Source organism: Solenopsis invicta, chromosome 13 (genome assembly GCF_016802725.1).
Source record: "Solenopsis invicta isolate M01_SB chromosome 13, UNIL_Sinv_3.0, whole genome shotgun sequence".
In the NCBI taxonomy this organism is placed as follows: domain Eukaryota; kingdom Metazoa; phylum Arthropoda; class Insecta; order Hymenoptera; family Formicidae; genus Solenopsis; species Solenopsis invicta.
The window spans coordinates 11,900,950-11,928,061 of NC_052676.1; the positions used below are offsets into that span (position 1 = coordinate 11,900,950).

Sequence of the window (27,112 nt, forward strand, 5' to 3'; positions counted from 1 at the left end):
ATACTTGATCTACTGAAAATGATCTACTCATATCAACATCTGTTCAGATAAATAAAGAAGTAAAAATCCATATTCATATATTTAATTTAAAACTATATTTATATTGTTATTTATACTGCATACATTATTTTTATGTAAAATCAATTAAAAATAAATTTTTTAAATGCTAAAATATAGTTTTTCATGATTTTCTTTTACAAATTGTACAGTTTGAGCAATAATGAGTATATTATTATTATTTCATATATTTATAATTTCCTAAAATTATTTTGTTTATATTTTTTTTGTTTATTTTTCTCATCGTGCGTTAAATACAAATTTGTTGTGAAGTGTAAATCGGCACACTTCTCTGTTACACAGTAAAGAATTAATCATAATATAAATATGTTAGTGCATATTTGACAAATAATTTTCGTATTTAATTGTAACAAATTATTTATTTTTTAAATAAATAGTTTGTTTTTATTTTACAGTCGTTAAATTACTTTTATTCTTAAAATATTCAACTCTATTCTTTTATTTTCATAAAATTTGTTTGATACATAGAAAATATTTTATTACTTAGTTTATCAATTAACCTCATAATTAAATTTTTTATTACGGGGACTCGTCTGAATTCTGCTGTTATTGCTTACTACATCAGTTTTACAGTCCAATTTATCAGACACTCACTTCTGTTTATTTTACGAAAATATTAATTATTGTAAAATTATACTATCTGATAAAAGATGTTTTGTAGTTTGAATTTATGCTCTCAAAGTTCATGTTTAGCTTTTGTGTAAGAAATACCCGAAAATAAAGAAATATAGCGGCGTTTCTCTATTTTCGATTCTAATTGTGTTAATAAATTGCTTAGGGAATTATCATCACGAAATAATAAATGTTTTGATTGAATCGTAACATTGCTCATACAAATGTCGCATTAACTATTGCCGTCACGTCTGCACATCATCGCAGAATGAAAGTGCAAATATCTCTATAATTAGTTTTAAGATGACGTGTATCATTGAATGATAATCATCGAATAATAAAACGGAGTACGATAAATTAGATAGATATGGAAATAATAATAAAAATTTTCTAATCACAATAATATAAGCAGGATCTAATGGTTTGACCATATAAAAAATTGTAAACTATATATAAAGATCGATATTTTTGCTAGAGAATTTGAAGAATCAGAATATATTATTTGTACAATTTATATGTTTCGACTTTATTCGTTTTGTCGTATTCTTTTGCAGATAGTGTATTCATATGCACATATAATGAATTTTGAATACGTTTAGTAATCACTTGGTGATATCCGTATTCATAGTCTCTCTTTAAGAAATAAGGATTTCTTATTTCTGGCTATCTTTGTTTTGCATAGGATAAAACAGTATGTGAGACAAAGACAGACAATAACAAGGAATCCTTGTTTTTCGAGGAAGAACTATAAATACGGTCGTAATTATATTCGATCAAAGAAATGTACAAATATATCGGCATAATACCAGCTATTCTTGAAAGAAATACACATAGAGATATTACGGCTCATTACTTTTCTTCTCTAAAAATAATTATCTTATTATACAGAATGATTTATGTAACGTAAAAATTGCGAACAACTTAAAAAGTAAATTATTAGAGGATGATGAACAAAAATGAACAACATAGTCATTTTCAGCGCATTAAAATCCTATAGAACAAAGCATAAGACTTTCCTTTAAAAAGCATCAGTAAAAAAACCTGTTTTTTGGCCCATTTCTTGAACCTCAAATTTCAAACTTTTTTTAATGCCAAATAGTACTATATAATGGAACATTAATTCCAGAAAAATTTTAAGATGATCATAAGTGCGGTTCCGGAAATATAAAGGGTTGAAGGTGATGGTTTCTCATAACACAGGGCGCCGTTTTTAGACTTCTTTTTTGTTGTTTAAATAAAAGTTACCATTTCTCATATATTTTTGCACGCTGAACATGAATCTGGTAAGAAAATTGCTCTATAACATTAGATTTCTTAGAAAAGTGTCAAAAATGATTATTTTTACCTTACCATGGCCTTAACAAAAATCTATTTCTATCTATTTAAAAATCTATCACTCATATTAAAATAGCACTTCAATCTGTGAGAGGCAAAGGGACTCACATTAAAAAAGCACACCAATTTGTGAGAGACAAAGGGACTCACATTAAATAAGCGTCTCAATCTGTGAGAGGCAAGGGGACTGACATTAAAAAAGCACTCCAATCTGTGAGAGGCAAGGAAACTCTCAGTAGAAAAGCATCTCGATCCCTGAAAGGCGGTGTCACGTGTCACTTCAACTCCATCTATCTCGGGGAGTTTTTATTTACTAGACGAAAACTAAGGTCATATTTCAATTCGGTAGAAAAATCCATAAGAAACAGTGTTTCACTTCAATATATATATATTGAAGTGAAGTATATATATATATATATATATATATATATATATATATATATATATATATATATATATATCTTATGGATATATATTAGATAAATTTTTAGATAGATAGAAGTAGATTTTTTTTTAACGCCATAGTAAGATAAAAATGATCACTTTTGACACTTTTCTAAGAAATCTGACATAATAGAGCAACTTGCTTACCAGATTCGTGTTCAGCACGCAAAAATACAATGGAAAATAGTAACTTTTATTGAAACAACAAAAAAAAGTCTAAAAATGGCGCCCTGTGTTATTAAAAACCATCACTTTCAACCCTTAATATCTCCGAAACCGCGTTTATGCTCATCTTAAAATTTCTCTGAGATTAATGTTTCATTATATAGTACTATTTGGCATAAAAAAAAGTTTGAAATTCCAGGTCCAAGAAATGGGCCAAATTTACTGATGCTCTTTGTAGACTTGTGTTATCTAAACAGTAAATGTTATAATAGATTATGTTGACCAAAAAGTTGCAAATGGGAAACATCCCAGAGAGTATAAAATCATTTAAAATATGACTAAAAAATGACTAAATTGTTATAAAGGTATCTTTCATCATGAGGATTATAGTTGATAATAAGATGACTTTGTTTGATGACAGATGTCTCACTGATAATCATCTTATAATCTGTTTTTGTTTTTACGGACAGATTTTGTTTCCATTTGACATCACTGTTAGCATATCTGGCGGTTGATCTGATCTGTGTTTGGTACGAATAATGTGCCTTACAGTAAACATATCATGGTTTGTTGCCAATCTATTATCACATTGTTACTGTTAGATCTCCTCTGATATTTTTGTCAATTTGATTGTGGAATAAGTACTTCAGATTAGATTCACATTTGAAACCAACTGATACGATAGACCTTGGCTTTATTGTATTGCTGGCTTTCGTTTCCCATTTAACAACATCCCACAACCAAAATGTTTGCTGGGTATGTTCTTGCATTATAAAAATATGTATTATATGTGTGTAATTAAAAAATAAAACAAATTAAAGAAAATCGATTAAAGCAGGATTAGCTTTAAACTTACTGTACAATCCTGATTTTTTTTGTGTGTGCACAAATTTTTTGTATGTGTACAAGCCAATCATTTTACGAATTACATATTCCAAACGCTACCCGAATAACATTAATGTTCCATGCACGTACGCGTGACCTTGAAATTCGGAAGCTCAATGTCTTGCGTTTATGGCATCTTTTAGTTGTATTCTCAACCTTTACCGACCATTGACATTTCTTGAACACTTTCAATTTCGTGGCCTTTGTTGCAATTGGGTCGGTCATACAATTATGTATGTGATAATTTATTCCAAGCAAAATTAGTTACAATATACATATAATAACGAAAAATTGCTTATAATGTATGCACCTGATTCGTATCAATTTCTGTTAAGATTTTATCTAATATTCTAACGAGTAAAGCTTTTCATTGGACCCCCTCAGATTTCAACCGCATATGATTTTTTCGAATATATTTCAAAGGAAAACAACAACCTAGACAAATTTTCGTCCGAGAGTAAGCGGTTCGCTGTATGGAAATAAATTTGTGAGATTTTTCGGTGTACCAGTACCTTATTTTCCCTATATTTCAGGTCGTAGCTCATGAATGTCTGAATCGATTTTCAATTGCAGACAAGCATTTGAAAGCTAAAAATTATACAAAAATTATGAAAAAAAGAAAAAGTTAAGAAAAAATTAAAATTAAATTTTAATTGTTATAAAACTTTAATTATCATATTTATTTTTTAGTTTTCAGTCAATTGTAATGTTTTACTGTTTTTAATTTGGTGGCATATTAAATAATTGGTTATTTGGAACTTTGAAAATAGATAAAAGAAGTCACAGTTGTCAGGAAATTATATAATTAATGCCTTACGACTAATTCTCTATTAAATAATTTTATTATTATCGATTTTTTAAAAAAATGTTATAAATTCTTTATTCAATGAGCTCTTCATAAAAATGAAAACCATCCTGCCCTTCAAAAAATGGTAGTTTAAGCAATAATATAGTTCACCAAGCGCATCTTATAAAGCAAGATTTTACTGCGCAAGATGCGCAATGTGGTTGTTCAAAATACAATGCGTATTGAAACAAAATGAATTGGGATCATCAAAATAAAGAACTGATGTGTCATTATCATCGTCATCTGATTGTGAAGCTTCTTGATCAACTCTACTTAATAAGCCAGACAACTAGTCGTAAGGCACTAATTATATAATTTCCTGTGATCTTTTTTATCTATTTTCAGAGTTCCATTTAATATGCCACCAAATTAAAAACAGCGAAACGTTATAATTGATTAAAAAATAAAAAACAAAAAATAAATATGATAATTAAAGTTTAATAACAATTAAAATTTAATTTTAATTTTTTTTAACTTTTTCTTTTTTCATAATTTTTGTATAATTTTTAGCTTTTAAATGCTTGTCTGCAATTGAAAGTCGATCCAGTCCTTTATGAGCTACGACCTGAAATATAGAAAATAAGGTTCATGTACCGAAAAATCTCAAAAATTCATTCCCATGCCCACAGCAAACCGCTTACTCTCAGATGGAAACCTTTCTAGGTTGTTGTTTTCCATCGAAATAGATTCAGAAAAACCATATACGGTTGAAATCTGAAGAGGTTCAATGGAAAGCTTTACACGTCAGATAAATGGACTGAATCTAGTAACTAAAATTATCGCGATTAAAGATGAATCTTACTAGTACCATGGAATTTTATGATAATCATGCAAGTATTTACAGTGAATTGTTTGAAATCTATATCACGCAAATTCCAGATCTATATAATTTTTACGGACTGCCATCCTACGATCAGCAAGAATAGGGAAAGTATGAGTTTCACCGAAGTCGAATCAGTTATTACCAAAAGTCTCTACAATTGCAATATATTTTCTTACCACACGACTATTTTTTTATGTAAGATAAATACTTGAATAAGCTAGGCAAAATTGCGTCTGTTTTTAACATGCCTTTGTTTTTAATATAAGACGTAATCTTTAAAAATATACGATTTAATGTTTAATTTTTATAATAGAAGACCCTAGTCAAGGTAATATTTTTTGCAATAATTTTTTTACAGTTTTTTTTTATTAGCGGGGATAGTAGATGCGTATAAGCATCAAAAAATTAAATTAATCAGTAATTTAATTTCGTGATATCATATTCAAGGTTCTTTTAAAAAATCCGTGTTTTAAATTCTAAAAAATAATTCGACGTGTAATTTGAGGAATCTTGTAAATGTTAATAAATTCGCATAGAAAAATGTTGAGCACTATGAGCATGAGCATTGTTCTCGACTGGTATGTCATTTCTCATTAATTAAATTGTAGAAAGCACAATCTTCTATATCGTGTGAACTTAAATTTGTAATTTTATCATAGAAACTTATAAAAGATATTTAAAAGTTCTTATAATGTTTTATTTTTAACTTCTTGTAAAAATTAAGATATATATGATACATTATTTAGAGAGAGAAGCTTATTGTTATTAAATTTATTAGAAATGTATTATTGGTATTATTTCAATATATTATAATACGAATTATAAACATTTGATTTTTTGTTTTATTTTGTCTCTCTTTTCTGTATATAAAATATTTTAATATAACAAAACTAATATCATCGCCAATATCATCACATTACTTTGCTTTTAAGTTATATGTATTTTTTAAACAAAATGTAAGGCACAAATAAAACTATAAAAAATTAATAAATTTAAACTAGAAAGCGTCTTCTATGAAATGGTATAGTTTTTATAACATTGTTTCACATGTTACAATAATTATTGGTTTCATAAGATAATAAAAAATTAACATTTAAGAAATTGGGTCCCAAAACATAATATCCAATAAATACCGAATGTAACATAGACGTAATACTACATAATACAAATATAATAAAGGCATAAGTTATATGACATTATATTTATATTACATTCGGTGTTTGGCTAATAAACAGTATTCATATATAGCTCTGTAGTAGAGGAGTTAATTACGAAGTAAGTCGGTTAAGTAATAAAATATAGCATATAATAATAAATTTGATAAAATTAAAAAATTATAAATAAACATTTTAAAAATAAAAATAGCTGGAAGACTAAACAATAAAAATAAACAGTTTATTTAATAAAACAGAAAGTTTATTAGAAATAAAATACGTAACTATTTGTCAAATGTGCATTAATATATTTACATGGTTACTAACAAAGTGTATAAATTTACAATAATTTTGTATTTAAAACCGTACAATGAGAAAAATATAAACAATTTGTCTGTTTAGATAAATACTACATTACTTTGCTATATTTTTAATCAATACAATCTAATATAAGATGTGCAAAGTACAGTATACAAAGTGCAAAGGTAATGTAAACAGATTAAGTTTGTAATGTCGTATATCAATTTTATTATTTAAGTTTTTGTAATAATTAATTACGTCTAATGATCATATAGTAACTAATGTATGGAAAAAAAAACTATGCCACAATACGTTCCGTAAAAATTTCAAGAAAAAGCTAATATGAGAATGTGATTGCATTTGTTTTTAGATAGGAAACAATTAAAGTTTCTAAATCCCAAAAGTAATATTTTATAGACTTTACATTTAGTAATAAAAATCTTCATTTTTTTATGTCCACATATATAATATATTAAGCATTTATTGTATAATATTTATATTTAAAGGCAAAATTCTATAGAGAATTTTCTTTCTAATTTTATGCATCCAAGTATAAATAAGTATAACAGATTTTATAATAATTAGGGAAGAGTGAGAGCTATTTGCAATTTTTGTTCTATATATGGCGCAAATAAAGTTGGATCGTAAAACTGAAGATGCCCTTGGAAAGATAATTTAATTCCCTTCCCATTTTTGATTCAAATCATTTTGACGTATTATCTTTTATATTACGTATTATTATACGACGTATTATTTATTATTAAACATTTGTTACTAATAATTTTTTAATAAAAAGTGAACATTACTTAAAATCTTTTATAAGTCATTCAGGATCACTTCTTTGATAACATATCAAGATCAATGTCGTCAGAAGCTGCTCCCTTTTGTACATATTTACCAAATATTTTACTACAAATATCACATTTCTTGTTAAAATAGATATAATATAAGAATCAATCTACAATATAATATACTTTATTTACTATTCAATTTTTTATCATTTTTCCTGTATTTAAATCTTTTTTAAAATATTTTTAGGAATCAATGTACGTACAAAAATTAATTAATTAAAAAAAAGATGTAATTGCATTTTATCAGTAATATAGTTTCATAAAAAAAACTTCATAGATAATCTTAATACTTAATTAAATAATACAACAAACTCTTTTTGTCTTTATTTATTTATTTATTTTTTATCGTTCTTATAATTGTAATCATCTGAAGAAAATTACAATGGAGGGAAGGGGACTATGAATCTTTTTTATTATAATGAAGATTACTATAATATAAGATAGTTTTAAGTAAGAAATTTTCTAAGAAATCAAGTTATATAATGTAATACATGCAAGTAAAGGGTATAGTCGGATTTGTATATGAAATTTGCCCCCACGCTAAAATAGATTTATCATATATCAATCTTTATCTAGCCCTTTATGAAGGAACAATTTTTAGCAAGTTTTAACCTGCTAACTTTAGTGTTGCAATAGTAAAAACACAATTATTTAATTATATTTTTTTCTGATTCAAAAAAATTATGAAAGAAAATCAGTGATATTTTAGTGATCAAGATGTATATCTGGAAATTTTTGGAGATTTTTAAGATGCAAATTCAAATTTTAAAAAATTCATGAAATTTAAAATTGTCAATTTTCAAGTGAAATTATTAAGTGACCAATTTCATACTTTTTTTATTACAATCTTTCCAACATTAATTATTTTAAATTTTTTCAGATTTTTGTAAAATGAGCTTCAAGGTTATAATATGATTTTTTTAAGTTTTTTCGTAGAAAATTAATCTGATTATTTAATTCACGTACTTTCTAATATATTTTATTTATTATTTATAATAATGAATTTTGTATTATAATAAATAACTTAAGTTTTTTATGTATATAAAAAAATAATGCATTTATATATAGATTAAAAAAAACTAAAATAAAAGTTGATTTAACTAATTTATAGTGTTAGGAAATTGTATTTGTCTTGTTTTTGAGATAATTTATTTAAATTTTATATACTTTGGATAATTTTATTTATTTTTATGGGGAAAGTTAAATCTATAGAAACACAATGATAGTAAGAAAGCCTTCTTCGGTTGCAGCTAGATCTTAGTGCTTATATTTATTTGTGTGATTTTATATACTTCTTTGAATTCAAACAGAATGTGCGTCGAATTTATTTTCCGGTTGTAACACAGCATGTCGAATAAGAATGAGTAATATCACTACTTTTTATTAAATTAATTAATATAATAATTGATGCTAATTTGCATCTATATACCTATTCCCTCCTGAAAAAACTGTAAGAAATTTATTGCAAAAAATAACACCCCACCCAGGGTTCGAACCTGGCACTTTCGGAATTTCCGGTCCCGGTGTCGACCACTGGGGCCGGAAAATAAATTCGGCGCACATTCTGGTTGAATTCAAAGAAGTATATAAAATGACACAAATAAATATAGGCGCTAAGATCTAGCTGCGACCAAAGAAGGCTTTCTTACTATCATTGTGTTGTTATACTATCTGTCCAAAAACATACTTGTAAATCTATAGGATTTGTTTATTTTGGATCAATAATATTTATGATCTGAAAATAACTTTTGTAAGCAGATAAACGTAAAAATTCTTCCAGTTTTTGCAGACGATATTAGTAAGATTTATACATATAAAGTTCTAAGATTCTAAAATTTATTCCTAATATCTAATATTCCTCCATTGTAAGCAGGTCCTAATATTTTATTGCAGTATGTAATATTGCAACGTGTGTGTGTGTGTGTGTATGCGTGCGTGCGTGCGTGTGTGCGTGCGTGCGTGCGTGCGTGTGTGCGTGCGTGCGTGTGTGTGTGTGTGTGTGTGGGGCTATAATATTTTTGCCCTATAATATTACATGCTGAAGGAAAATGACTTATGTGAAAAGAAAGAAAAAGAAAATGTAGTATTACTGCCTATGTTGGTTTTGTCGAAGACAAAAAAAGATTTATTTTGTCAGAAGTTTATTCTTGCTTATCACACTAAAAATAATTATTGCAAAATTCGACACAATATTATAAAAATTACTATATTATCTGCCAGAATACACTTTCTAGTTTGTATTTATGATTCTAAAATTTATTTTCAATTTTTGTTTAAAAATATAATCTAAAAACAAAATAGTATGTCAATATTGATGATTCTTTACTATTTTTATAATTATATCTTTTATAAATTATTTCTTTGCGCGTGTTATATTATACATAATTTATCTTGCATATTGTATATTTTATTTTGTAAATGATAAAATTTCACGATTTTATTATTTTATTTACTTGTTTTGAACTCACCGGCCTCGTTTATATCCCAAACGACCACGATGGCGCCCAAGTTGGCTAGCCTGAGCGAGAGAAGCCTCCCCAATCCCCCGCCACCCCCAGTCACAAGGGCGATTTCACCATCTATGTTCTTCATTTTGTACCTTTTGGGTATAAACGACCTGATGACACCATCCAATATCGCGAATATCGACAACAAAAGGAAGCCAATCACCTCTCCAATTGATTTTAGATACGTCATATTAGCACTTATACGCGTAGATTTCGTTTGCGTTGTTCCTTCTACTTGTGTAAAGCCGAAATTACAGCTTTTGCTTGTCGAGCTCTTTGTGCGGCTTCTCTGCAACTGGAGCTATTGATCGTCTTCAGTCCGTCATGTCTTGAACCGTTCAAAGTTGTTGTAAGACTTGCGAGAATGGCGACTGATAATTACGCCAATTACTTGATGATGTGTTTTTATACGTTTGACCTGAAATATAAAAAGTAAGCGTAATAAAATAAGTAGCTTTTATATAACATATCAGTACACTGACAAAGAGATAATAATGTTTGTATATCTATGATGAATATTTTCATAAAAAAAATTTTAAAGCCATGACAGCTTAATACGTTGAGATATAAATAATAAAATGTAAATAAATAAATAAATGTAAATGTCTTAACACAATTTCTTACAATTACGCTGTTATTGTATTTTTTTCTCTATCGTTTTCTGTATATAATTTGATAGTTATACAATTACAATTACAATACAAATCGTATTCTTAATTTTCCGGAAAAGTAAAATCAATGAGAAACAAATTTACTTCTATTTTTTTTCCAAAAGTTACAATGTGTTGTGATAATGACAGCAGATTTTATTGATAAATTACTTGTTAGCGCTCTTGAATGTAAAAGAAACCTTGAAACTATTGGCATGAAGGACAATAAAATATAAAAAGGAACAGTCCAGAAAGTTACAGCAAAGAAAAAATTGAAAAAGACTGATTTTCGTAAATTTTCAAGAATTCTTTTTTTTTATTAAAAACACTATCCAATTGTAATCACAATTTTTTATCTGGATAGTTCGTATTTCATGTTAAGAATTTTTTAAATTGTTTAAAATTAGAACGATTAATATGTGAGATTATGATCTTAACACATTGATACCGATCTAGAGGCGCGGTCGCGACTCGCGCCTATGTAGAAAAATTATTTTTTTTATGAAAGTCGCAGACCGACCCTCTTTTACGCGAGTCAGCGAGTTCCAAGCACGCGAGATTATCAGATCTCAATAACGGCTAAACCGATCAAGTTCTGAGAAGTCTCAAACGATAGCATGGCCCCGACTTGTATAATAAAAGTGTTTTTATTTTTTCTCTCCGTGCCCTACGAGCGGAGATATCGCGACGCAAAGTCTAAATATTCTACATTTCATTTAAGAAACGTCGTCGTCGCCCTCAGCAATTCTCCCTTTCATATTTTCGACACGAGTAGCGCTGGCATACATCAGTCAGCCGTATGCGACTTGTGATGTACTTGTGGTGTATGTGGTGTAGTACTTCTTGTCATCATCATCATATCCGTCATGACAGGTTCTTTAACCTGATCTTTATTCGTCAGTCATTAACAATAATCTTGGTAAGAGTCTCTGACTAGCTTTGTTTTATCCTTTTTTATTGTAAATTTATATATTTTATTATAATTTATTGCAGACATAAGGATTGCATTGAACATTGAGCTACAAAATAAATTATGATCAGAAATATTTAAATAGTCCGTCAGTGGAGGAGACAGACATTGCGCTGCAAATAGATAATAAAATATCACAAGAACACGATACCGATATTGAAAAAAATATAATAAAACAATTGTCAACTTTAAACAATCCGTTTTTCATGAAAGATATGGAAGAGTACATGTCATGTGAATTATATAAAAACGATACGGTGGATGCTCGTATGCATAATACTCATGATTCCAAAACAAGGTCAGATACATAATTTAAACGTATATATATATATAACACTATAAAACGCGTGATATCAGTACAAATAAATTACCTTTTCAAAAAAAAGGTAAAAAAAAAGCGTTTATGTGTTGCGCGCAATTTATTTTGAAATTGTGTAATCTAATAAAAATGATATACATTTATAAAAAAAAAAAATGTGTGAAATCTTTTAAAGTGCGCTTATTATAAAAAGAATATACTTTTTCTACAAAATTAAAGTAGTCGTATTTGTATTTTCTTTGAAAAACATTCCTATTCTAACCCAACTGGTAGTATCTTCAATTTTTATACAAAACCCACGTGGTACTATCTCTGTATTGTTATTGAAAAATCTTCGTATTTTAAAAATTCAAGTGATAGCATCTTTAATTCTCATTGAAAAATTTTATTCTAACCCAAGTAGTATTTCCTTAAATATTGTGTAATTTAATTCAACCTAAATGCATTTTTCCAAAAAATCTTTTAAACAATCAAAGTACTATTTTTGTATTTCCATTGAAAAATCTTTCAATTTTAACCCAAGTGGTTGTATTTAATTTTAATAAGTTTCAATGGAATATATAACATTTAATTTAAAAGATTAAAGAGGAAACGGTACAAAATGAGAAAATTTTATTGAAATAAAAAATTTTTGATGTACAAAAACATGGCGCTGCTAGATAGGAAAAACAATGAGAAGAATTGAATAATTTCTGTACAAAACCTAATTGCTACTATCTCTGTATTGTCATTGAAAATCTTCCAAACCAAGTGGAATTTACTTGAAAATAAATAATATATTAAAATTTTGTAATCTAATTTAACCTCAATAATTTATATTTTAACAGAATTTTTATTTTTTTAAATAAAATTCAAGTGGTATCTTAAATTTAACTTACAATAAGAATTACTTAAATGTTAAAGAAACTAAAACTTATTTCGCATATTTTTTTTATAACGCATATCTTACAAGTGTTACATTTATTGTGATCTTTCTTACGTCTTTTCTGCTTTTTCTATCTAGCAGCGCCATGTTTTTGTACATCAAAAATTTTTTATTTCAATAAAATTTTCTCATTTTGTACCGTTTCCTCTTTAATCTTTTAAATTAAATGTTATATATTCCATTGAAACTTATTAAAATTAAATACAACCACTTGGGTTAAAATTGAAAGATTTTTCAATGGAAATACAAAAATAGTACTTTGATTGTTTAAAAGATTTTTTGGAAAAATGCATTTAGGTTGAATTAAATTACACAATATTTAAGGAAATACTACTTGGGTTAGAATAAAATTTTTCAATGAGAATTAAAGATGCTATCACTTGAATTTTTAAAATACGAAGATTTTTCAATAACAATACAGAGATAGTACCACGTGGGTTTTGTATAAAAATTGAAGATACTACCAGTTGGGTTAGAATAGGAATGTTTTTCAAAGAAAATACAAATACGACTACTTTAATTTTGTAGAAAAAGTATATTCTTTTTATAATAAGCGCACTTTAAAAGATTTCACACATTTTTTTTTTTTTATAAATGTATATCATTTTTATTAGATTACACAATTTCAAAATAAATTGCGCGCAACACACATAGGCACTTTTTTTTATCTTTTTTTTGAAAAGGTAATTTATTTGTACTGATATCAATAATACTTTAAATGCCTTATATAATTTCCTCGACATTAGAATGTCGTAGCAATAATAATGTACTTCAACTTTCATCTCAACTCACTACATAAGCTAATTATGCAGGCTAAGAAAGAGAACTACTCTTCAACGAGTGTCTCACTAGTACATCAGGAAAACCGTAAATATGTTGTATTAATATACTAAAAAGATTTTATAACGTAAAAAATAAATTATAACATAGTTTAATGTCAATTAATCATCAACGTTGTAACGATGCGCCCCTCCACCGTCCGTGCGTCACCGTTCCGTCCACCGAACAACGAACGCCGAGTGCAGCCGGGGACCACGTGCGCGCACGACCGAACTTCACCGTGCGACCACGCGGCGACACGCGCGCCGATCGTGGCGTTCCGTAACGCTCCCACTCCGGCTCAGCCGACCGAGCGCGCGGATTGGCTTGCTCAGCCGCGCGTTCGGATATATAATCCGGCAGTGGGAACGCACAAGGCAGATCCGTCCGACTATCCGACCCGTCCACAGACCGAGCATTCTCGATCGCTTCCTTAAGACGAGCATTCCCGTCGCACTCCAGTATCCTCAACGGGCATTCCCGTCGGTACCCCCGGCCGAGTATCCTCGACCAGTCGACTCCGAGATCCTCGACGAGCATTCTCGTCATCATCACCGGCCGAGCATTCTCGACCAATCACGTCCGAGATCCTCGACGAGCATTCTCGGCCAATCACCGTCGTCCTCGAGCACCTTCACTGCCGCACCGACGAGTCTCGTAACCTATTCATCGGCAGGGCATAAGCAACCTGTCGCTCGAGCGCCCCACTTGCACGGGGCGCGCTCGGGCGAATCGCGGTAACGACCCGGTAACGACCCGCGCTTGCGCACGCGCTTACACCACCGCGTTAGTCACTCCCGCCGCGCCCCGCGACTCACCGACCGTACGGGCGTACAGCCCGCATAGCTCACCGCGTAGTTTAGCCTACACCTGTAAATAAATAGTCAAGTTCTCTCGTCTAAATGTAAACCGCGTGAATAAGCTTTAGTTTTCTGAAGTCATTCCGCCACAATCCGATACCGGCGATTGGCTGGACACCGACAAAATCTCTTTAGTTTTGATATCTCTCTATTTCGTTAGCTCTGTTATTTTCTCTCATGTTCATTTTGTCAACTCTTTTGCAATTGTTATTTTTAATAAACCATTCTCTATCTTTTGCTACGTAAAACATTGGGTATAATCATTACGGACACCTGACCAACCGACGAGCCTTATCCGGTCCGATCCCGAAGTTCCCGCACTGCACCGAAACGACCGACACCGCGTACCGTTACAACGTCACAAACGTAAGCAGGGAAACCCGAAACAATTACAGATTATTTTTAACCCTTAAACACGTAAGTGGGTCTGAAAGACCTCATATGAAGTTTTGAACGCTTGCTATGTGAAGACGGAATGAGATAGGAGGTTCGGACCAAAACGTAAAAAAAGTTTGAAATCTCCTCTTTCAATTAATATAGTTGATCAACTTTTTTGGTCAACTAGAATTCGAACGGCACGGCAGCAAAGTTTTGTTAGGGTCAATGCGAGCCATATAGTGTGTAAGTGAAACTTTTTTTGTGAGTATTTTACATAAAAAAACTGGACAAAATACGTTCGAACAGGTCGATTTGCAGATGTCACTCGCATATACTCTGTCTAAATTTGGAATACTATAAAATGTTATAGAAAAAAGAGTTTTTCCGAAATATATCATGAAACACATCAATTTTCAATTTTAGACACAATTTAATAAAAAATTCCTCATATTTGCCTTGTTACATAAGTACATTTTTTAATAGAAATGACAATAATATAATTTTTTTTTGAAAGTATAAATCTTTAACTTTAAAACGCCATGTTGTAAAATTCTTTAAAGTTTTTTGTTGCAAAGATATGATTTTTTTTAAAAAAGTAAATTTTTAGATGCCCAAAAACCAATACCTCACATTCTGCATGTTACATAATTATACTTTTTAAAAGAAATGACTTTGCCAAATTTTATTTTGAAAGTGTGACTCTTTAGCTTTAAAACGCCGTATTTGAAAGTCCTTAAACGTTTGTTATTGCAAAGATATGATTTTTTGAAGGAAAAGTGGATTTTTGACTAATTTCTCATTTTTGCTTAATGGTTTTGCTTTTCTTCACAATAAATTATTTGTCGGCAATGCCGATTATGCAGTCACACTCCTGAGATTTTGAACTTTTGTTTTAAAAAAAAAAATCGTAGAAAAATATTGATTGTAATCAAAATTATAGCTTCTCAAGTTGAAAAAGTCTCCCAGACCCAAAAATGTGTTTCCGTATTTTACAGAATCGGTGTGTTTAAGGGTTAATTATTTTTAAACATATTAAAAGTAAATAAATCAATTTGATTTCACACTAAAATATTCTTTGAAATATCTGTTTTAAGAAAAAACAAGTTTTATTGTAAGAGAATAGATTAAAAGGAGAAAATTATTATTTAATTGAAAACATGCAACTTCATATGCTCCATTATGCGAGGTATAATGGGGTATCTCATAAAACTTGCCTATTTTTCTTTAAATAAATTTTCAAAATTTTTTAAGAACCTTATCCAATAACTGTTTATTCCATTTCTGTATTTTGCTTTTTTATATATATTTTCAAACCATCTACAGAAATAATAATATTACAATATTACATATTACCAATTAATACAACAGAAATCACATTACGTATTATTTCAATATTTGTTTTAATGTTACACATTTGGTTAATATAAAAAACATTATTTTTTACTGTACAATTTTTGATTGGAACAAGAATTAACCTCATTGCCTTCTCTTATGGCAGCACTATTTTATCCTATGTTCTAGAGCCCTATTATGCTTCGAAATGTATAAATTTATTTCCACAACATAAAACGTCACAGAATATAAATATATTTGCGTAAATACATTTTATTAATGTGACAAGAAAAGATTATTTAATAACAAAAATGTACTTAATAGGAAATAGAATTTTGTTATTGTTTATTTTACGCAAATGTACACTATCTTAAAACTGCAACTCACAAGGAAACACAGGGAAGTATCCGCTTCAGATTTAAACGAGCTTTTAATATGTTGTAGTACAGATATAAATAAGAGACACTTATTTTTTTATACGTGCCAATACGCACTTTGAGAGGATAAATTGGTAAAACATTCTTTTGAAGAAAATCGGTTTTTTTTCGAAGCGTATACCGTCGAAATTATAAGAGATAGAAAAAAATGTTTTAAACAAAAGTTGAATGGCTCGAAGACTAATTTATAACAACGAAAAAAAAAATTTTTTTAATTCTTTTTATTACTTTCTCCCACCATTTACTTATTTTTTTCGAAATTTTTATTTTTTTTATAAGCAAAATAAAGCTTATTTTATTACGAATTCAACAGTATGTGATAAAGTTACAATACAACATTCCCATTTTCTAAAAATAATTAAAAACCTCTCTATATGCACGGTACGCGCACCCGTTCGCACGTTCGTGCGCTACGGAAATGACTCCCTTTGATTTCGACGTGCCTTTAACATGTTGTACAGATTGAAATAAGATACACGTATTTTTTTACACGTGCCCTAAAACACTTTTAAGGGTGAAACACCCCTTTGAAGAAAATTGGATTTTTTCTTTTGAAGCGTGTATCGTCGAAATTAAAAGAGATAGAGAAAAATGTTCTCAATGAAAGTTGAATGCATGTTTTCTCGCATAAGATGGCAAAAATATTTCGAGGACAGTCTGTGTCTAACGGGCGGATTCCGATAGCACAAGGGACCGATAGCACCACTCACAGCGGTCGATGACTTGAGTTTTTCCGTTGGTTGGATTAGATAAGTCAAGATGATTGGTTGGTGGGCTATTGCAACGTGCGCTATCGGATCTCATAGGTATCTAACATGAAAACGCAGATATCGAGAAAAACATTAACGTAACTTTTGAATTTATACATATCAATACTGCCGAGACGTAAACATTCTATTTCAAGACAAGAAATGGCCCAAAGTGCACGCGATAAGAAAATTGACTTTAATAATTTTTTTACATTCGCTTGACAAATTGAATTCAATATATACTGAATCGACTTTTATTTAATGCGACAAAACATTTTTGTCGCATTAAATAAAAGACAACGTAATAGCAATTAACACACATACACACACATACACACACACACACGCGCACGCACGCACGCACGCACGCACGCACGCACGCACCCCCCTCCCCCCACACACACACGCGCGCGCGCGCGCACATTAATCATAATTAGTTTCAATCCTCAGGTTCTGACTTGCAAAGGCGAGGCTCAGATGAATAATGCAATTCGAATATAATGAACACATTAAATTGTTATGTAAATGTGCAATTTCCTCAAAATTGCATTATCGAGGAAAATATTTTCACGACTAAACATATCAGTATATAAATAGAATCTGTAATGCCGAGACATATCAACAGTATCGAAACGTGGAAGATTAAACTCTAAAGTATAATTTCTTATCTTGAAATAGAATGTTTACGTCTCGGTAGTATTGACATGTATAGATTCAAGAGTTACGTATGTAAGGAAATGACCCAAAGTGCATGCGCCAGTAGCGTGGTTATGCATATTTTTACACTAATTGAATTTAATAAACACATTAATTGAATTATATAAATGCAGTTTAAAAGATGAAATTTCTAACTAATTTTTTAATTAGTTTCATGTTAGTTCTCTTGTTGTTAGTTGGTGAGCTAGCGTTAGACAGTGAAGGTATGGAATGTGTGAGTAATAATTTTTTGTAATCCAAATCTCCTTATCTGTAAAATGTTGAAGAGAACAAATATTCTAGTCGAATCATGTAGACCAGTAAATAAATGTTTAACTTATCTTAATTACATATTATTTTCTAAACAAGAAATTAATGTCTTACAACACCGTAATTGTTGTTATTCTTCAGTGTAGTGTCGTTTTATTTTGTAGTAAATGTTTTTCTTGATCTCTGCGTTTTCATGTTAGACACAGACTGTCCTCGAAATTTGTTTTTGTCATCTGATACGTAAAAAACATGCATTCAACTTTCATTGAAAACATTTTTCTCTATTTCTCATAATTTCGACGATACACGCTTCAAAAGAAAAAACCTGATTTTCTTCAAAGGGGTGTTTCACCCTTAAAAGTGTTTTAGGGCACGTGTAAAAAAATACGTGTCACTTATTTTAATCTGTACAACATGTTAAATGCACGTCGAAATCGGAGGGAGTCACTTCCGTAGCGCACAAACGCGCGGACAGGTGCGCGTACCGTGTGTATAGAGGTTTTTCATTATTTTTAGAAAATGGGAATGTTGAATCGTAACTTTATCATATACTGTTGAATTTGTAATAAAATAAGCTTTATTTTGCTTATAAAAAAAAAATAATTAAAAAAAATAAGTAAGTGGTGGGGAAAAGTAATAAAAAGAATTTAAAAAAAATTTTTTTTTTCGCTGTTAAAATTACTCTTTGAGCCATTCAACTTTTATTTAAAACATTTTTTTCTATCTCTTATAGTTTTGACGGTATACGCTTCGAAAGAAAAAAAACGATTTTCTTCAAAGGAGTGTTTTACCCCCTTAAAGTGCGTATGGGCATGTATAAAAAAATACGTGTCTCTTATTTTTATCTGTACTACAACATATTAAAAGCTCGTTTTAATCTGAGGCGGACACTTCCCTGTGTCACTTTCCTTGTCAGTAGCGAAGAGCATAGCAAATACGTTAAATAATTTCTAGCAACATTAACTTAAAAATAATACAAAAAAGTAATAACAGCATATTGTAAGATATATTTAATGGTAATTATTGCATAACGTTTCATTACATGATAACATTTCTGTAAAAAGTTATTAACTATGCCGCATTGCCTTTCGTGATTTTATTATTATGAAAAATTGATGAAAATACTTCATAAATATTTTTGTGATTCTTAATTAAATAGATCATAAAGATTTATTATAAATATTATAAAGATTTAGCACAAAAATTATAATATTATTTTTAAAATTCTATTATAAATATTTATTTTTTATTTATTTATCATAAATGTTGTATAAAATATTTAGTATATTTAAATAAAATGTAAAAAAATTTTGCGACTTTTTTTTATTTATATAAAACAAAAAATATTTTTACTATTTAAAAAAAATAACTAATAAGAAATATTTATGAATATTTATCATAAACATCCTATAATAGGCTGTCTAGATAGTTTATTTAGCTACACTTGTTACTGTTTTTACTTGTAATCATTTTATTTACAACAATAACATTGTTCTTAATTTAATGTTAAATTAAAAACATGTTGAATTTTAAAAACACTTTTAAGGATCTGATTACAATCCAATCGTAAGATTAACATGTATAATTGTAAGAATGTCAATGTAACTTTTATATTGTAAATTCTTTCTTAATGATTCATAAAATTGACGGATTAATCAGAACAATGTACATATATTATATATAACAAATGATATATAAGATTATACAAAGAAACATGAGATAAATGCAACGATATTTTTAAACATTGTGCAAAATATTAATATGTTTAGTTAAACTAATTTTAATTATATTTCTTTGATCAGATATATTATTTAAATGTTCGTCAAACTTGTGGAAGCAAATATATAAAAGATATACAAGGTTTGCCAAAAGTGTGGAGATCTTTTGATATTTCGAAAACTAAGCATTTCCGAAAGAAATATTTTAGACAAAAGTTTTCGAGTTTAAAAAAATTTATTGACTAATTTTATCAGTTTGACCTTAGGTGGCGTAGCCAAGGTCAGGTCAAGATCATATCAATTTTTTTGAATAGAATTCCCTATTTTTAATTCCAGAATTTAATAGCTGATGTCAAAAACTTTTCAAAACACTATAATGAAATTATTTTTTATTAAGTACTTTTTGAGTTATAAAGCTCGAAAGTTATAGTGTAATTCGGAAATTAGTTAATAAAAAATAACTTTATTATAGCGTTTGGAAAAGTTTTCGAGATTGCCGGCAAAGAAATGTAATAAATGGTATAGGATGTTAGGAAAATATCGATATTCCTTAATATTTTGGAAATTAAGCATTTCCAAAAGAAATGTCTCATATAGAAATTGTAAGATTTAAATAATGCAATAGACTAAAATATTTGTGTGACCTTTGGCTAATACTATTAAAGTCATGTAAAAATTATCTTCAAATTTTCAAGTAGAAACTCTTATTTTTTTATTACATTTTATTAGAGTCAATCTTGAAAACTTTTCAAAACACTATAATGAAGTTACTTTTTATTAAATACTCTCCAAGTTGTAAGGCTTGAAAGTTACAGTGTACTATTTTTATTAACATATAATCAATTTATATAACATCGAAATACTAGATTGTAATTAATTTTAATATAGCTCACGACATAATTAACAATTAATGGACAATTAAGTATAAGAAAAACATTGGCCAACTGGATCACACAGCTTTTTATACATTGGAATTTTACAGAACACTTGTTGACTAACCATATGTGTTAAATGAGAGAAAAACGAATTAAAAAATACACAAAGATGTCATGGATTCAGTAAAGCGTATATTTGCGAAGAAATGATGTGCTACGTCATCATTTACAATTACTTTGTTTACATTAACTGATACTGAGGAAGGTCAAATTAAATCGGTCGAAACATTTGTTATTTGAAGTTTGATCGATCATTAAATTATAATTGCGAGTAATATGCAGGGGCGAATTAAGACTCATACCGCTCCTAGACATCTCTATTAAATCTTTGCTGTCCTTATTTAAGCCTTAAGTGTAACCTGAATTAATCAAATTTTATATTCTGCAAATTCTGCTTTCTTCTTATATTATTTTATGTAAAAGATTTTAGTTGATTGTCTTAGTCACTACAAGGTAAGTTAAAAAAAAAACTGTTTTACAAAATGTCCTTTTAAATTTGCCGCCCCTACACAATAGCCTAAATTAGGCTTGGGAGCTAATCCGGCCCTAGTAATATGTACAATTGTGTTAGCAATAAGAACTAGTTAAGCTTTTGAGCCTCTTTTAATTGATTATTTATTTAATTAAATCAATAAGAGCAATAATAAATTATCGAGGGGAAAACCGCTGAGGGCAGTAGATGTACAGATTTTAGGAATTACTAGGCAAAAATTACTATGCATTACTGGGCATTACGTAAAATTTTGATCATTATAAGGCAGTGGTGTACACAATTTTGATCAGTGGTTTCCTCCTCGTAAATTATTATTTAACTATAATAACATTTTTTTTCATTATTTTTCAAAAGTATTTTTTGAGTTATAAGGTTCGAAAGTTACCACCTTGATGAAAAAGTTACTACCGAAATTACTATCAGATGCTCTGAGTCAGCTGATTTGAGTTCTGTTTTTTTTTTTTTTTATTAGGTTGCCACATCTATCATTGACATTCCCACCAAATTTTATCGCCATAGCTTGACATTTGTATAAGTAAAAATCTACCTCTGTGCGTGTTTTTGATTTTTTACAGTTTTAAAAATGGAATTAAATTTGCAACAACAAGTTTGTATTAAATTTTGCGTTAAAAAAGGATTCAATAATGCGAAAACCTTGGAAATGTTAGGAAACCGTTTCGGCAATGAGACTCTAAAGAAAACCGTTTACGAGTGGTATGAACGCCAAAAAAAAAAAAGAAAAACGTCGTATTCAGTTGAAAAAGAAAACGATACTCACGGTTTTTATAGATTACAACGGTTTTGTACATTACGAATTTTTGTCAGACAGTTAATAAGAAATATTATTTCGGCGTTATAAGACGTTTGCGTGAAACAATTCGCCAAAAAAGAAAGGATTTGTGGGCAAACAACTCGTGGATTTTGCATCACGATAACGCACAGTGCCATCATTATCCGTGAATTTTTGACCAAGAACGAAACGAATACCATCCAACAGCCATCGAATTCACCTGATATGGCTCCCTGCCATTTTTTTCTGTTCAATCGAGTCAAAAAACCACTACGGGAAACTCGTTTTTACAGCCGAAAGGAGGCTATGGAAAAATCGAAGACGGCTCTGATGGTTATACCGACAATAGAGTTCCATAAATGTTTCGAGAGCTGGATCAAGCGCTGACATAAGTGCGTTGCAGTCTATGGGGAGTACTTTGAAAGGGACAATATCATTTTGATGAATAAACTTGTATTTTGAACTTTTTTAATGAATTCCGAGAACTTTTTGATCAACATGGTATAGTACTGTCGACATTAGCATTACCTAAGGTGCGCCACATGGAAATTGTCCGATTGGATTTACTCATCTTTTATGTGTGCGTGTTGGTATGCGCGCGCGCGCGCGCGTGTGTGTGTGTGTGTGTGTGTGTGTGTGTGTGTGTGTGTACGTATTTGTATACGTGCGAGTACGTGTTTGCAATTATTGCAAACAGATTTTGATGTTAGATTATTGTAAATTTGGAAGGTTTGTGATTTTATAAGGTTATTTTAATTTTTGAAGATTTGTTAGTTATATGTGTATTGTAATATAGGCAATTACAATATTTGTTACATTATTGTATAGCATTTAAATGGAATAAAAAAATTACAAAATACATTAAAGATAAAATACAAGTACCGAACTGTAAATGCGAATTTGATTTACCGAATCGATTGTTTAATTTTTCAAATTTTTAAAAATTTATAACTCAAAAACAAAGCCGCATGTTGATAAACGCTGTGACACATATATCTTTCTTTCCTCAAGAATCACCAGAAAAATTGGTATAGGAAAACACTGGTTTCATTTCTGGGGTTCTTTTTGTTAATTAGAGATCATCTTCTACATTCTATTATAGTGAAAGTTATTTTCTTCGATTTAATTAATCGCAGATAATTGTTCTGCATTTGGTCAGTTTTGTGAGTCATTGTAGTATGAACGTAAATTTCATTATATTAATATTATAAATATATACTTATATGTGGATATACATGGATATATATATATATATATATATATATATATATATATATATATATATATATATATACGTATATTTATTTTGTACATGTATGAGCATAAAATAGTTTATTTACGTATAAACGTTTATAGAAATAATTCTCACCTGCTTACAAATTTATTAATATCTTTGCATTCTTAGTTTTTGTTGCACCGAAAAAATTGTATTCTTAACTTAAGAATATCCCACTTAACTATAGTATGTTTTTCTCTAAAATACGCGCCAAGAGGATTTTCTTAATTTAAGAGGAAAAACCTCTAAAAAGCATATTCTTAATATAAAAAGAGACTGCGTCTGCCGTGTGTGCGAGCGCGATCCAGCGCGGCGTGAACAAATGCGTATCATCGAAAACGCATGATGCACGCATAGCGCGCATATGGCGGCGACAATCATCTTTGCAAATTAAGAATATATTCTTAATTTAAGAGGAAATATTCTTATATCTGTTAAGAGGACATATTAAGTACATATTTCAAGAATACAATTTTTTCGGTGTGTGGAACAGAATGTAACAAAGAAGTATCTGTTATCGCTAAGATAACGCAAAAAATTTGCGATTAATTTATCGATTTGCGAATATTTTGCTGTTGACGTGCTGGCGTGCCGCTTTCTGTATCCGATGAAACTCACTTTCAATTGTCAATTGCCACGAGATAATGTGATATAATAAATGCCGAATTATTATATTATTTTAGTTTAATTAAAGATATATAATTAATCTCAAAAGATTGTCAAATTTTGTTTTATTTTTATATCTATTATTCGATATTTATTACATGTGTTCTAGAATTGTTGTTTTTACCATAAATTATAGATAAAATTTTTATAAAAGTTGAATTTTTAAATAAGAATGATAAATATAGACTCTCTATAACGTATATAAGTAATTCAAAACAAAGTTTGACCCATAAGTGTCGGCACGAGATGTCAGTATGCACAAAGAATTTATTAATAATTAGATATGCTGATCAAGGGCGTACGTAGGACAGTAGTTAATAAAGTTTTTTACAATAAAACACAGACGTTTCGACTCACAATTTGAGTCCTCTTCAGTGCATATTTCCCAATATTGATGAGCCATCCAAGATTCAATCTTAATTGTTACGGCAGCAAATCCATCAGTAATACGATTCAGCGGATTATTTCACATAATTTACGTTAGTTTCCATAAATCGATCATTACTTAAAGTCACCTTACGATACATTACAAAAAATTAGTCAAAGGTATAATAAAATAATAAACGAGTGTGTCAATAAAACTTGCGTTTAAAAATTCGTTAAAAGTAATTTGTGTCCAAACGTTGTAAGTGTAACCGTATTTGTGTCGCGTTCAAGCGTATATAGATAGAAATTATTTTTAACGAATTTATATCTTTGAATAATTTTTTGTAATGTATCGTAAGGTAATTTATTTATTGAGTAATGATCGATTTATGAAGACTAATGTAAACTCTGTGAAATAATCCGCTACATTGTATTACTGGATTCGCTGCCGTAACAATTAAGATTGAATCTTGGATGGCTCATCAATATTGGGAAATATGCACTGAAGAGGACTCGAATTGTAAGTCGAAACGTCTGCGTTTTATTGTAAAAAACTTTGTTAACTAGCGTCTTATGTACACCCTTGATCAGCATATCTAATTATTAATCAATTCTTTGTGCACACTGAAAACTCGTGCCGACTCTTATGGATCAAACTTTGTTTTGAATTACTTGAATTTTTAATTTGTAAAAAGAGTCTGTTTTAATAGAATTTTAATTTGTACATGTAAAATTTAATTTTATATATATATATTTATATATATATATATATATATATATATATACATGTGTGTGTGTGTTGCGCGCGCGCGCGCGCGCGCGCACACACACACACACACACACACACATATATACATAGACAGTTGTATATAAATTTATTCAACCACATATGTGTCGCTACAAATTTTTGTGCAAATCCAATATTTTTTAAGAAAAATTTGCAATTAGTTTAGATAACAGATTATAAAAAAGACGCAACCATATGTCAAAGATATCTGCAACTGATAAAAATTTGAAAGGTGAAATTGATGCGAATATTTTAATGAAATTAATAGAATTCTGATAGTTTTTGCAAATGCAGAGAGTGGAAAGAGTAGCGACAAATCAATTTTTTGAAAATTATAGATACTTCGAGTCGTATCACGCACACAAAGTAATTTTACGTTCCGCATATGCTGCGATTCAATTGCAACCATGTACGAGCAGTAAACCGCAAATTTTTCTACCGTTGCAGTAGCAAACGATAGATGCTTCAGTTAGTCTTGTTGCAGAATTAATCGACTTTCACTACATGTATCTTCTTATTTTCGATGTCATTGTGTTTTCTGTTTCATATAGATTATTAAATCTGATTTTTATTTTAATTGTGCGTAATTTTATTGAAGAAACACATTGCATGCGTGAGTGTATGTGTGTGTGTGTGTGTGTGTGTGCGTGCGCGCGCGCGCGCGCGAATTGCAATTATAAGATGTATTGTAAGATGTAAAACAAACATATATATATATATATATATATATATATATATATGTATTTATTTCTAATATATTATTAGAGACTAAAACCAAATATAATTTCGAGAGAGGTTAATTTTTTCGAGATAAGTAAAGTGTTATTTAAAATTCAAGTTGTTTCAATAAATCAAATGGCATGCAAAATCGATATTACAATCGATATTAAAATTCAAAGTAACATTAAAAATTAGCTTATCTCGAAATAATGTTTAGTTCTATTCTTGAATAATTTTATTAAACTTAGAAACTTTATAAGAAGAAATATAAAAAGTAAGATTATGCATAAGAAGATCTAATCATATAATAAATATATAAAAATACGTATCCTTACCTTTCGATCATCGCCCCACTCGAGAAACACGATTATATAGACAATGTGAAAGATACAATAGGCAATTAGTATTTGGAAAAATATAAATTGGGCACGAAAATGTACACTTGTGTTTACACGATGCAAGACACACTTTGCGGAGAGTGGCAAATGTGTGTCCTGCCAGCACTACGGTCGTCGGTATACTGAATGGAGCGCGTTGCTTCGGTTGTGCCTTCACTTCGGAGTGATCGTCGAATCAGCGAGACGGAGGTCGTTGCAAAAATTGCTTGTACTTATGTATTGTATATCAAGGATCATGTAGGCCCCACGTATACGTCGCTGTATTATATAACCATACTCATGGATGTACGGGACGACGCACATGTGAAAGTAATCCTTCTTCGATAGGTCAATGTCAATAAGAATTTTATTAACAGTAAAAAAAAAAGAATAAATGTACAAAGATGATTTAACTTCAAATTTATGTAGATAAAAATAAAATTATAAATTGTTTTTCCTAGATAATTTTAAAATAATATTCTTATACTGTTATTGTCCTATATCTATCTACATCTATAATTAAGTAAAAAAATTGATTTTTGTAAAAACAACAAAATTTTTTAAAATATTTAATCTTT

General features: G+C 29.4%; 1 protein-coding gene across 1 annotated transcript in view; it reads right to left on the minus strand.

The window, feature by feature from the left end:
* The window catches only part of LOC105196948 (short-chain dehydrogenase/reductase family 16C member 6), an 85,977-nt gene extending 59,284 nt beyond the window's left edge, over positions 1–26,693 (minus strand). The window contains exons 1-2 of the mRNA XM_039456389.1: positions 26,493–26,693; positions 9,963–10,419 (exon numbers count right to left, since the gene is read on the minus strand). Of these exons, the coding sequence (XP_039312323.1) occupies positions 9,963–10,191 (229 nt within the window). The 5' untranslated portion in view covers positions 10,192–10,419; positions 26,493–26,693. The remainder of the gene's footprint in view (positions 1–9,962; positions 10,420–26,492) is intronic.
* Positions 26,694–27,112: the final 419 nt, after the last annotated feature.